Raw genomic sequence first — 14,558 nt, forward strand, 5'->3', positions numbered from 1 at the left:
AGAATTGGTCAGCCTTGGGAAAATAATAATAATAATAAATAATAATAAAAATACCCACACCCACATAAAAGGTACAATGTAAGGCATAATGGGAACAAAAGGAAAAACGGTTGGGAGGTTTCCATTTGTAGTGTGCCCCACTGTTTCTATTAATTTAAATAGGAAAGCAGCCTGTATTGTTGCTTTACTTTTCCCCTTCCTCTCCTCCTGTAATAACCTCCTCAGTAGCATGAAATAGCAAAATCTTTATAGTTTCAAGGTCAGGGAAATATATGCTGATCTTTGACGATTATGCAAATTTCTTCTGATGGGAGGATAAGATCCAGGCAATAATCAGTAGTTTTTCCTCCTATGCTAAGTGTGTAGGTCACATATAAAAAATTAGGATGGCACCAGATGTAGTTTATCATTGATTGTGCATAATTAATAATCTAATACTGCTAAGGTGTTCTCCATAGCACAAAGAAACAGAATCAGTATCCATTAACTATGGCCATTATACATTCTTTTCAATATAGTTATAAACTGGGTAGATTAAGAAATGCTTAAACATGCAACTGTATTTTCTAAGATATTCGGGGGAAAAAAATGTAAAGTTAAGATGAATATAGGTTAAGCCTGGGAAGAAGTGGTGACTCATGCTCTCGGGTTGATTAAAGCCCACATCCTTTGAAGTAGGGTTTATAAACACCGTAGTTGGTAACATTTCAAAAAACTCACACTCCTTCCCTAGAAAGTACTTACTACCGAAAAATAGCTTGGTAACACATCAGGCAGGTTACACAACCAGCCTCGGAAAGCCGTCACCAGCAATGCAAACTGCGATTCAGAACCGAGAATGGCGTTGTGCCTCTTGAATGTAGCGGGAGGACCACAGGGCACCCGGCGGGCGAGCCAGCAGCACCTGGAGGCCCTTCACCGCATCGCTGACCGTGAACGAGTCCAGGGGTAATGTTTTGCACGTCTCGTTACGGTTTTATATTTTACTTCAGAAGCCTTCAGCTGAAGCTGAAGGAGAGCCATTTTAACGCCTCGCATAAACTAAAGTGCCCGTGCAGGAAGGGCGGTTACAGAAAGCGGGACCCCTCCAGCGAGCAGATGCTCGCGGCTTGGGAGCTGCGGGCGCTTTCACCTCTTCAATCCTCCCTCGTAAACTTGCGAGCCCCAGACCAGACGGCTGCTGCCGCCCTACCCGACCCCCGCCGCACCTCCCCTCCCACGGAGCCCTCTCCCACCTGCCTGCTGCTGCTGCTGCTGCCGCTGCCCGCACACCACCGCCTCCCCGGCCACCCCCGGACCCTCACCGCGGCATCGGGGCGGCCGCCGCCGCTCGAGCCGCCCGGCCCCGCCCCCCCCCCCCCCCCCCCCCCCATCCGCCGCCGCCGCTCCCGGGCTCGGCCCCCCCCCCCCCCCCCCGGCTCCGGCCCCGTCCCTGCCCCCGGGCGCGCCCGCCGCGCTCAGCTGGCAGCCGGCTGCCGAGGCGCAGGGGCGGCGGTGCCATCCGCTGCGGGAGCACGGCTCGGCACGGCACGGCTCGGCTCGGCTCGGCGAGCGGCTCACGCAGTCGCAGGGAAGAGGAGCAGCCGGGAGCGCGGCTGCCGCGGAGGACCGGCACGTCCCTGTTCACGTCCCTGTTCCGCGGGGAGGGCTCCGCCGATCCGCCGCCCCCTCCTCCGGGAGCCGCCGGGGGAGGGCTCGGACACGAAGTTGCGGCCAGCCCGGGGGAAAAGTAGCGGCAAGGCGGAAGGGGCCGGAGCCGAGCCGAGCCCAGCCGAGCCGAGAGGGGCCGGCGCAGCGCGCCGCCGCCCTCCGCCCCCCGGACGGGGCTGGCCCCGCGCCCCAGGCCGCGCTCGCCGGGACCCCCGCCTCACCCCGGAGCCGGCACCGGGGGAGGGGGGACGCTGCCGGACACCGCTGTGGGTAAGACGGGGGTGAAGCCGCGGGGAACACGGCGTGGAGAAGCCGGGGAGGCGGGCGGGGGGCCGCGGCGTGCGGGGCGAGGCACGGAAACTTGCTCAAGTTGTGCGGCCCCGGGCGGCGGGGAGGGGGCAGGCGGGGGCCGAGCCGGCGGAGGGCGCCCTCTGGTGGTCGTGGGGGCGGCCTCGCCGTGCCCCCCGCCGCTGCTGGAGGGGCCAGGGGCGTCCCGCTGGGCGGCGGCGCGGCGGAGGGAGGGGTGCTCCTGGACCCCGCCGCTGCCCCCTTCTTTCCCATCGGGGTCAGAGCCGCACGGGTGGCGTGCTCGGTGCCCTTCTGATGGGAAGGAGCTCCATCCGGCTGCGGGGGCGCGTTGGGGATGTCTGCACGGGGGTAGCTCGCCGTAGTGCCGGGAAAATTTGCCTCAAGATCCGGGAGTCGCTGGGGTCAAGGTGAAATAAAAAGAATCTATGTAGCCAATCCGACTTTCCGTTTTGCCAGAGTTTTGTGGAACTTTGAAAATGTTCCTTTTTTGTTTAATTTCTTTGGGGGGGGGGGGGGGGGAGGAGAAAAAAAAAGTGTATTAACCCTCATCTTTCCTAAAAGCGTTGGCAATTCCTCTTGACTAAATACTCTGAATATGTTCCGGCACCTGTACGGCTTCAGAGAACTTTTCTTTGTGTTTTCACAGAAAGAACCAACATGCAAAGTGGAAGGAAAACCGAAACTGCTCTTTTAGCAAAAAAATATTGGCTTTCAGCCCCTTTCATATGTTTTCATTTTACTTCGTAATGGGAGGAGCACGATTCTCTGAATCATTGAGGCAAAATTTGGGCATCATTGGCTGAAGATAAGATGAAAGAAGACTTGAAAATGTGTCGATACTCTATGACTATTAATTCAGACAAACCTTTCACAAAGGGGAATAGTGGTTAAAAGCCCCACAGTCTCATCTAAAGGAGCTAATGAAGGATTTCTCTTCGTTTTTTCTTTCTTCCCTTTCTCCCATGAGTCTAAAAAGAGAAAGATGGAAAGAGTGTATATACAAATCGAGATAAGAGGAAGGCTGAAGAAAGTAGCTTCAGTTTTTAAGTGTGTTTTCCAAGTGCTGTAAATTCCCTAAATAATCAAATTCAACCCATTGTTTTGAATAAATTATCTTTTTGTGATCAGTGAAGGTTTTTTTTTTTTTTTTTGGTCAGCTTTAGGAGTGGAATTTGACCTGATTGAAAGTATTAACACAGAAAATGTATGGCTCTGATTCCTGTTTTCAAATCAAAGTTTACAAGTTATCAAAGAATAGTGTTTTGGTTTCTTTCAGTTTCTGACTGTGTATTGTCAACCTGCATTTTGTATGTTTATCTCGGAGACTTTACTTTCTCCCTATTTTAGTGTTTATACTGTAGTGTTGTATTTGAGAAGAATGTGAACAGACAAGGCACCTGAGATTTAACTTCTCAACAGTCTCGCTATTTCAATGTTGTAGCTCAAATTACAAGTAATCTGAGTATCTGTTAGAATGTGCAGTAAACACTAAGTCTTTTCTTCGAAGAGAAAAATGCCTTAAGATGCTCATGCTTGTGCTAACTGGATCAAAGCTTGATATCTGAACATTGTGTATTGTTAGGAAGTGCATGCCTGGGGAAGAGGAGCTGCCTAATGGATCATGGCTCTGATGCTTACAGGGCATACCTTATTTCTAGCATTAATGATGTTTGCTGTCTTCACTTTTGAAGAATCTGTAAGCAATTACTCTGATTGGGTGACTTTCATGGAAAATGTAGGTCAATATGAGAAACAGAAACTTGAAGGTCTTGGTGCTGAGCAGAAGCTGAAAAAAACAGTTCTTCATCCAAGTTTGTATTTTGATGCTGAAGATGTCCATGCACTGAGGCAGAAAGCTCACACAAGCCACTCACATCTATTTAGAGCTATCAGAAGTGCAGTGATAGTTATGCTATCCAACCCATTATACTACCTACCTCCACCCAAGCATGTTGATTTTGCTGCAAAGTGGAATGAGGTTTATGGTAACAACCTGCCACCACTAGCGTTTTATTGTTTGCTGTGCCCTGAAGATAAAGCTGCATTTGATTTTGCCCTAGAATATATGGACAGAATGGCTGGTTACAAAAACTGGTTGGTGGAGAGTGCACCTGGTGATGAAGTGCCACTGGGACACTCCCTAACTGGATTTGCCACTGCTTATGACTTCTTGTATAATTCACTGGAAAATGTGAGAAGACAAAAATACCTGGAGAAGATACGGTCTGCAAGTGAGGAAATGTATGAGTACTCAAAGGTTCGTTCCTGGGGAAAGCAGCTTCTCCATAATCACCAGGCAACCAATATGCTTGCTTTGCTCACTGGAGCTTTAGTTACAGGGGTGGACGATGGATCTCAGGCAAATATTTGGAAACACACAGTTGTTGATGTGATGGAGAAAACAATGTTTCTGCTCAATCATATTGTAGATGGGTCTCTGGATGAGGGAGTAGCTTATGGGAGTTACACAGCTAAGTCCATAACCCAGTACGTTTTCCTGGCCCAGCGTCATTTTGGTATTAACAACTTGGAAAATAATTGGCTCAAAATGCACTTTTGGTTTTACTATGCCACCCTGTTACCAGGCTTTCAAAGGACTGTGGGCGTAGCAGATTCTAATTACAACTGGTTTTATGGTCCTGAGAGCCAACTGGTTTTCTTGGATAAGTTTATCATGAAGAATGGAGCTGGCAACTGGTTGGCACAGCAAATTAGAAAACACAGACCCAAAGATGGACCAATGGTGCCATCCACCGCACAGAGGTGGAGCACATTGCACACCGAGTTTATATGGTATGCTGCTGAAATCAGTCCTCAACCACCTCCTGACTACGGCACTGCTAAATTGCATGTGTTTCCTAACTGGGGAGTTGTTACTTACGGGGCTGGATTGCCAAACAGCCAGACAAACACCTTTGTGTCCTTCAAGTCTGGAAAACTCGGTGGACGTGCTGTCTATGATATTGTCCACTTTCAACCATATGCCTGGATTGATGGGTGGAGAAGTTTCAATCCGGGACATGAACATCCTGATCAGAACTCTTTCACTTTTGCTCCCAATGGACAGGTGTTTGTATCTGAGGCTCTCTATGGACCTAAACTCAGCCACCTGAATAACGTCTTGGTGTTTGCCCCATCTCCTACTAGCCAGTGCAACCAGCCTTGGGAGGGACAGCTTGGCGAGTGTGCCCAATGGCTGAAGTGGATTGGTCATGAGGTTGGAGACTCAACTGGAGAAATTATAACAGCCTCCCAGTCTGGGGACATGATGTTTGTGAGTGGTGAGGCAGTCTCTGCTTACACATCAGCAATGAAATTGAAAAGTGTATATCGCATTTTGTTGCTCTTAAATTCTCAGACTTTGTTAGTTGTAGACCATATCGAGAAGGAGGAAGACTCTCCTGTTAATTCTGTCAGTGCCTTTTTTCATAATCTTGACATTGATTTTAAATACATACCGTATAAATTTAAGAACAAATACAACGGAGCTATGATGGATGTGTGGGATGCCCACTACAAGATGTTTTGGTTTGATCATCATGGGAGTAGTCCTGTTGCTAGGATACAAGAGGCAGAACAAGCTGCTGAATTCAAAAAGCGATGGACTCAGTTTGTAAATGTTACCTTTCCAATGAAAAGCATGCTTGCAAGGATTGTTTACCTTTTCTATGGCCCATATGTCAATGTTTCTAACTGCAGGCTCATTGATAATGCGAAGTCTGGATTTCAGATTTCACTCAGTGTCAACAACACTGAAAATACGGTCTTTGTTGTGACTGAACATCAGAATTTAAAGACCAGGTTTGATTACTTGGGATTTGGTGGTTTTGCCAAAGTAGTTCATGAAAACAAAGTAACCAAGTTTGGTCTAGGTACTGAATCTGTGGAAAAACGAATTAAAAATAATAGGGTAGTTTTCCCATTTGGATTCAAAGTGAACATAATTGCAGGGTTAATTTTGGGTGTTAGTTTGGTCATACTGGCTTTTCAGTGGCAGTTTTACATATCCTTCAGTAAAATGTTGCGTTGGATCCTTATACTAGTTATCACATTGTGGCTTATTGAATTGGTGGATGTGTGGAGCATGTGTACCCAGCCCATCTGTGCGAAATGGAGCAGTGACTTGACAAGGCTAGAACATGATAAAGGCAATAAAGCCAAACAATTAGAAGGGAACCCCGTTGTTTTGCCAGATGTTATAATTACTTCGCTTCCTGCCTCTGGTGCAGAAATTTTAAAACAGGTGTTTTTCAATAGCAGTGACTTCTTATATATGAGGATACCTACAGCCTATCTAGAAATTCCTGAGAGTGAATTTGAAATTGATTCCTTTGTAGATCCATGTGAATGGAAGGCTTCTGATGTCCAGAATGGTCATTTTCGTCTTCTCAGAGGGTGGCTTCAGTCTTTAGTCCGAGACACAAAATTACATTTACAAAACATTCATTTATATGAAGCCAGCAGAAGTAAAATTACTCAGCATTCTGCTATAAGCAAGGACAAAAAGAAGAGATCGAAAAAGAGAGAATCTCTATCAGAGCAAAGAAGCAGGGCAAGAGCAAGTCAAGATAAAGATGCTGAATATATTAGGGAATTGAGAAGACACCTTGTCCATTATCCTAATGCACGACCTGTGCTTAGTTTAAGTAGTGGGAGCTGGACATTAAAGCTTCCCTTCTTTCAGGAAATCCTAGGACCATCAATGAGGGCATTATATGTAGTAAGAGACCCACGGGCATGGATTTATTCGATGTTGTACAAAAATAAGCCAAGTCTTTACTCCTTGAAAAAAGTTCCACAACGCTTGGTTGCAATGTTCAAATGGGAAAATCATAAAGAAAAATGTAGTCTAAGTGAAGGCTATGCCTTTGAATATGAATCTTTAAGAAAAGAACTTTCAAAATCTAATTCAAATGCTGTTTCTGTGTTGTCCTATTTATGGCTTGCAAACACAGCAGCAGCACTGAGAATAAATGGCGATTTGCTGCCAACAAATTATCAGATGGTCAAGTTTGAAGATATTGTGAGCTTTCCTCAGAAGATGGCTGAAACAATTTTTGCCTTTCTTGGTATTCCTCTTTCCCCTGCTAGCTTAAACCAAATATTATTTGCCACCTCCACCAGTCTTTTCTATCTTCCTTATGAGGGGGAAATTTCACCAAGTAGCATTCATGCCTGGAAACAAAACATGCCCAAGGAAGAAATTAGACTGATTGAAGATATTTGTTTTTCTTTAATGGACCACTTAGGATACCCAAAGTTTGTAGAATAAATGCTGCTGGTCAGCAGAAATTTGCACTAATCATCTCTGACTCCCAATTTGTGGATAAATATTACAGAACTTTGTTTATTCTTGTAAAATGTGTACAGTCTGCTACTTTCAGAGAAATTATTTTAAGAAAAAGATAGTTGTTCTTGCAGGTGTTTTTTGTTGTTTCTTTTTTCCTTTTTTTTTAATAATAAATAAAAACAACTTGTAACTACTTTTGCTGCCTTTGGAAAAAACAAACAAAAAAACTGTGTGAACCTTTATGGAACTACCAGCTGAGGGCTCTATAGCTCAGGGGATTAGTAATAGAATATGGAGCTTTTCACCTCCTGCTCACCAGTTTGACCACAGTCCAGGTGCTTAGTTCCCAAAAGTAGTTACTATCTGATGATTGTATGAAGGTTTACATGAAATTAATCTGGTGGTGTTGGCCCAGTTCCCAGTGGTGATAATTTACTCCCTTGGACAGGTTTTCTGAGACATTCTGTCTCACTGGTCAGTGTGGTAGTGCAAAATAAACACAAGCCGAGGTTTAAGGCTGTTCAGCATCCCTTCAGTAGGTGAAAACAGCCACAATATTTGAGTGAATCTAGTTCCTTATTTACAGCCTCAACAGGCCCAGGACTGAAATGAATATTGAATATCACTGTATGATATGGTTCCTTCAGTTCAGAGACATGGCACTTACGTTGGGTTTGTCCTTTGACTTCATTCTCCATGGCTGACATCACCTTTTGCAAGCCTGAAGTAAACTATCTGAAGAAAAAGAAATGGGATAAAATTTAAGAAACCAAGATATCCCAAACTAACAGTTAAATATGGAGGATTTTTTCTGGCTTTGACCTGCCTCCCTCAACCTGTCTTAATTTTGAAGGTTGTTAACATTTTGATTCCTCACTCTGCTTTATCATGCACCTCTAATCTAAGAGGTTCTGGAAGAATCTTTTCTTTTTGAGTGAGACTTTTCCATCTTTCTTTGTTGTAAAACATTTCTCTGCTGATTCTTGTGCGTAAGTTCACCAAGGCCAGTGCAAATATTTGATGTCAATGTCGGTGGTCTGTTGTTGATATCTGCATAAAATGAAAATCTAAGATTTGGAAGATCTTAAATTAATTTCCAGGTCTGTGTTCCTGAGGGAGGTTTTGTTTTTCTGTATGGTGTATTTCTGAAGGACAACCATTGCTTACCTCAGATCTCCTCTCAGAGAGTGGAGAAATCTGAAACTCGCTCTACTCTCAGCCACTTCCTGTTTGAGTAGTTCCCCACAGTAAAGTATCTCCAAACTTGTCATTTTTATCTACTATCATGTTTTTATCATGACTAGCATTTCTTTAACATGATGCTGTAATATGATATTGATTTGGAAACAGATAAGTTTGATAGGATGATATGTCTTTGTCATAGCTTGTTTTCTTTTTGAGTCACAGTTTTGCACATGCCCATTAAGCAAAAAGGTTTCCTAATTTAACTTGCTGAGTATTCTTTGGAAACGCATGCATACTGTAAATGTCTGCAGGTGTGTAAATCTGATCAGAAAGAGGCATCTGTTTCCTTTACCATCTGTTTTTTATTACAAATGGAATTGTCTTGAAATATACTTCCTTTGGTTTGTGGGAGCTGGGGTTGGAGTTTGGGGTTATTATATTGAAATATATGTGTAATTTTTGTTTATTTGGGTAATAAGCATTAGGCAATATCAAAAGTGTAGTGAGTCTCTTCATACAGATTATAGGTACCATTCCTGATTTCTAATATAAAGGAGTTCTTGCTTTTCCTTCCAATCTTACTACTTGTCCCTGTCTCAATCCCTCTGTCTTGTCCTTCTCATATACACGTTTCATATCCTTTGGAGCACATTGTCATGTCTCATCATGACCTAGATAAAAGTAGCTCTTTCTCTACCAATCATTTGTATATCAAAATGGGCTTCTAGTATGATAAACCCATTGATATTTTTACAGTCTTACTTACCAAAATTTAACTGCTGTTTACTAGCAGCAGCAATTTTTTTCCTCCTTCTATCCTAAGTCTCACCCCTGGCTGGGTGGAATGTCATATTAAAGGAAATATTAAACAGGCTAATAAACACTGACATGGTAGTGAAAGTTCAGTTTGCAGCTATCATCCTTTCAAATTAGTTTCTCTCTGAAGCCATTTTTTATCATACGTAAAAAAAAGAAAAAAAAAGCATTCATGTCTGTACAATTTTCTGCACTTGACAGAATATGTTTCAACATTTGCCTTCTGTTTCCAGGATTTATACTCTGGAATCAGAACAAATAAAATGGCTTTTTCTCTGTCAGATGTTTTAGGGCAACTGAAGGTAAGAATTAAGACTGACTATATATTTGTGGAAGTAGACACCTTTAAATCCCTTCCTGAAAGTGCTGTATGGAATGCTGTGATAGCCTATAAACCAACTTTGTTTTTGAGGAGTTAAGGTGTACAGGATGATCTGTCAAGAGGGTTATCCGTGCTTCTTTTGGAATACAGCTTATCTCATGCATTTATGTTGAGAATACGTGCCGTTCCTGTCATTTCTTATATGCAAGATTTAGGAGCTATTTCTTTTCTGTACTGTACTCTCCAGGGTCTAAGAATGCATAATCTATTATTCAGATTTGGATGCGCTGTGTGTTCCTAGTACAAATTTAATAAGATAAAAAAGATCTCTCTATTTTTGGTTCTTGTTGTGAGGGCAAACACTTTAACATCATTACAGTAAAATATGTAGAGGGAAAGGCAGTGTCTTTGAAAACAACAGGGTAGGAATACTTAAGGTATGACAACTCTAATTTTTCATCAAGTAATTGCTTTGTTTGGATTTAGATGATGAATTACTTGACCACTTGACTGAAGTTAGTACCAGACAGGAGTTATCCCAGCCATGGAGTTGACTGAGTTTGTATTTAAACTGTGGCCTTGTACCTGCATGAACAGCAACCCAAGACACAGTGGGAACATGCATGTGATTGCCCATCCAAATCTGAGACTTTGTAGAATAACTTCCGGTCGCACCATCCGTTTTATTTACAAATAAATTTCACAGCTGTGATGTGGAAAAGCAGCAATACTGTGGAGGTCTGGTAGTAAAAAAATAAACAAACTTGTCTTTCTCTATTAAAGGCTAAATTATAATTTATATCAGCTGATCTTGAGCCAGATTGGTCATTACACTTTTTTTTTTGTGTGTGCAAATGTTCCCATTGAGACTACTGTCACTCTGTGCATGAAGAACATGTGTGTAATTTTATAATATGTAGTTATTTTGTGGGTGTACAGTTACTATCAAAATTCTTTTCAATCACTTGCATCCAGAGGAAGAATGGACACAGACTTTGACCTTATATTTCTCCATGTAGTAATGTTTCAGAATGTCAGTAACATTTGAGAATGTTAGAGATTGTTGTTTTTTTTTGAAAAGCATATATATTTAGGTATGTTGATTGAAGAGCATTCTAGCACTTTCAATTATACTTCAGAAAGATGCTCATGAAAACTAGTCTCATATTTTATCTTAATTTTGCTTCCTCTTTCTCCCTGTGTTAAATGTTAATAATAGTTTGTACTACATTGAACATTGTACGATATTTGAACTCTCCTATTATGAGAGAGCAAAGATTTTGACACATTTTAGAAAAGAAATTTTATTTAAATGCTTATCTCAGAATCATATTTGGAAGCCTAAGGAAAATAAACACCAAGGAACACATTTCAGTTATTTACTTACTTTGTAACTAAATGATATTGGCTCGGGGACCTATGCACGTGGGTCTTGGCATTCAGAGTTCCATCAGATGGCATGAATCTATAGTCTCTGAGCACATTTACATGCTTTTATTTCCCCGGTAAGACTTTTTTCCATGGGCAACATCAGTGATGATGAGCCACAGTATCATGGTCACATGGGTTCCTTTCTCCCTCTTAGCATGCAATTGACATACAACTCTCATCGGAATTTATGTTTGAACAGTGAATTTGCAGGATCCAGGAGTGAATTTCTGGACAAGATCCTCAGTTATATGTAAAATATATAATACAACTCATTTGACGCCAAAATACTAGTTTAATAGTGTTAAAATGCAAAGCAAACAACAACAACAAAAATGCACTTAGGGTTTTATAAAGTTATCAATAACTATTTTGTAAAGCTCCCATAATGGATTGGATTTATTTATTTATTTATTTATTTATTTAACCATTAAAATGGTTTCACTTGTTCTTCAGACTTCATGATGTGACTGCTAGGGGATTCTTGTCTCTGCTTGACAGTCAGTTATTTCCATTATTAGTCTTCGCTAGTTTGAGGAACATGATTATACAAAGTCTGGAATATAATAGTGCATTTACGCCAAAAAAAATGAAGTGCACAGTTCATGATTAAGGATAAAAATATGGCCCATATGTTGGGGTCCATATTTTGGTGTATACTGTAGTTAGTATCTGTGGTATTTATTTTAGGAGAGTTAGAGGTAAAAGTAATTTATTTTTTTTTATTTTTTTTTTTTTTAATTACACAAAATCATTTTCTCCAAGAGAATTAAGTACTGGATTTTAACACTTCTACAGTCAGGATATCATATAATTCCTTTCTTTATCTGGCCTTCGTTTTAGTTTTGGTTCAGACTAAAACTTTTGTTTTATTATGAATGGGCTGTTTTCTGAGTTAAGATTCTGTCTGGAGACTTCAGAGTTATGATTTTGTCTGGAGATTCCATTTCATTGAATTTCTGTGAAAAATATCATGTACTACAAGTTTAAATCCCTAAATTGTGAGCTGTTCAGATTTGGGCCAAAAATAGAATTATGCCTTGCTGACCTCAAAGAATGTTTTGCCATTGACTTCAACAGGGCGTAAAATACTAACCCAAATATTTCTTTCTTGGAAGGAGCTATGCAAAATTTGTGAACTAAATACAAGTCTCTAGATCATTCTTTATTAATCAGAGACAACATTAGCTGGTTTCTAAAATGTAAAAACTGATTTGTCTTTGGATTTTTTCTCTCTTCTCTAAACAAATGTTACCTTCTAGAGAATTGCTATCTACCTAGCTTGAATATTTCTAAACAGCAGAAATTACAGGAAATAAATTCCTCAAATGGTCAGTCAAGATTACTGTTCTTAATATTAGAAGAGAGAATTAAATGCATTTCAATAATGTGAAAAATATAAATTGTGCAGTAACCATAATTAAAGCTATCTGTAGACTGGGAAATTTATAAACCATAAATGTAGGTATAGGAACAAAAATATTCAAAGTAATGTATGAAGTACAGTTTCAAATGTCAGGACTTTATTTAGTGAGGAGAAATTTGCTGATACATAATCTGCACCATTTTCATAAGGTATATGAATGGGTAATCTTGTGCTATCTCAGAAAATAATAATGGGAAAACACGTTACTGAGTTGATACTGTTTTAAATTAAACTATACATCTCTTAGAGCTGACAATATGCTGGGATTTATATGTGATGTAAGAAAACAAAATCTGGTTTCACTCACAATTGTCTAAACATAATTTCTGAAAGATTCTTCATTTCTGCTGATACAACCTCAACATTTAGTTTATTGTTTTTTACTGAGGAAGATATTATGGTGTTTAAGAACATGACCTAAAGTAATCTAATCTCACATTAGGTAATTTAAGTGTTGTAATTAAATGAGGATTCTTGTCACTCTAGAATCAATGGAAAGTGAGTGTCACCTTCAGAAGGAAATCAGACATAATTCTTTGTAAATCCTCAAAAGCTGAGAGCGATTAAACTCTTTTAGATGCCAGATGAAAGGTGTCAAATGAAATGGGGTTAATGGGATTAATTTGGCTTTAAATGTGTATGGTCTTACTTCTAAGTAAATTTCTATGTCTAAGCAGTTTTAGTGCACAGAAAATTTTATGTCCATAGAAAATTTTATGAAACATTCCACATAAAATAAAGCTCTTGTTAGAAAAATAACACTTCTGTGTTGTCCTTTTTTTTTTTTTTTGTCCCTTTTTCATCACTTAGGATATCACAAAATTTTGTGATGTAGTCACAGAATCAGAGAAGGTTGAGGTTAAAAGGGACCTCTGGAGGTCACCTACTCCAACCCACCTGCTTAAGCGGGGCCACCTAAAGCCGGTTACCCAGATCTCCAAGGACGGAGACTCCACAGACTCTCCGGGCAATTTGTGTCAATCCTTGGTTACCTGTACAGTAAAAAAGTGTTTTCTGATGTTCACAGGGAACCTCCTGCCTTTTGGGTTGTGTCAATTACTTCTTGTTCTTTCACTGGCTGCCACTAGGAAGAGCCTGCCACTGTCTCCCTTAGACACTGCCTTCAGGTATTTATATGCCTTGATAATACTCTGCCTGAGCCTTATCTTCTCTAGGCTAAACAGTCCCAACTCTCAGCCTTTCCTTATAGGAGAGATGCTCCAGTCCCTTAATCATCTTCATGGCCCTTCACTAGACTCTTGTTTTCTAGTATGTTCATGTGTCTTGTACTGAGGAACCCAGACCTGGACACAGCAGTCCACATGTGGCCTAACCAGTGCTGAGTAGAGATCATCTCCGTTAACCTGCTGGCAACACTAATCCAGCCAAGATTACCATTAGTCTTTGCCATAAGGGTACATTGATGGCTCAGGTTTAACTTGGTGTCCACAAGGACTCCCTGGTCCTTTTCTGCAAAGCTGCTTTCCATCTGGGTGGCCCCCAGCAGGTACTGGTGCCTGGGATTGTTTCTCCCCAGGCCCACGACTTTGCACTTCTCCTTGCTTCTCATGAGGATCCTATCATTCCATTCCTCCTGATGAGGTCTGTCTGGGTGGCAACACAACCTTCTGTTGTGGCAGCCTCTCATCGCAGTTGTATATTGTCAGCACACTTGCTGAGGGCAAGCAATACCCCATCATCTAGGTCATTTATGAAGATGTTGAATAGGACTGGACCCAGTATTGACCCTGGTGTACTGTCAATGTATACATTTAATTTAAATACATATATATGGAGAGAGAGAATAATAGAATCATAGAATGGTTTAGTTTGTAGGAATCTTTAAAGTACATCTGTTTTGAACCCCCCTTGCCATGGGTAGGGATGCCTTCCACTGGATCAGGTTTTCAAGGTCCCATCCAGCTTGACCTTGAACACTTCCAGGGACAGGACATCCACAATCTCTCTGGGCAACTTGTTCCAGTATCTAACCACCCTCATAGTGAAGAATTTCTTCCTAATATCTCATCTGAATCTACCCTCTTTCAGTTTGAAACCGTTACCCGTTTTCCTATCGCTACACACCCTAGTGAAGTGTCTCTCCCCATCTTTCTGGTATTGGAAGGCTTCTA

The 14,558-nt window shown here is 41.5% G+C and overlaps 1 protein-coding gene across 3 annotated transcripts; it reads left to right on the forward strand.

Annotated features, from left to right (window-relative positions):
- The first annotated feature begins 464 nt into the window (after nucleotides 1-464).
- DSEL (dermatan sulfate epimerase like) lies at nucleotides 465-13,185 on the forward strand. Of its 3 annotated transcripts, none has more exons than XM_048080912.2 (2): nucleotides 465-948; nucleotides 2,606-13,185. In XM_048080912.2, exon 2 carries the CDS (start codon nucleotides 3,581-3,583, stop codon nucleotides 7,229-7,231), a length of 3,651 nt encoding a protein of 1,216 aa, XP_047936869.1. In that variant the 5' UTR covers nucleotides 465-948; nucleotides 2,606-3,580; the 3' UTR covers nucleotides 7,232-13,185. The 3 variants fall into 3 exon arrangements, with proteins under 3 accessions (XP_047936869.1, XP_047936867.1, XP_047936868.1); XM_048080910.2 differs by lacking the exon at nucleotides 465-948 and adding an exon at nucleotides 1,781-1,920; XM_048080911.2 differs by lacking the exon at nucleotides 465-948 and adding an exon at nucleotides 2,234-2,366.
- Nucleotides 13,186-14,558: the final 1,373 nt, after the last annotated feature.

This window comes from Anser cygnoides, chromosome 2 (genome assembly GCF_040182565.1).
Source record: "Anser cygnoides isolate HZ-2024a breed goose chromosome 2, Taihu_goose_T2T_genome, whole genome shotgun sequence".
In the NCBI taxonomy this organism is placed as follows: Eukaryota; Metazoa; Chordata; class Aves; order Anseriformes; family Anatidae; genus Anser; species Anser cygnoides.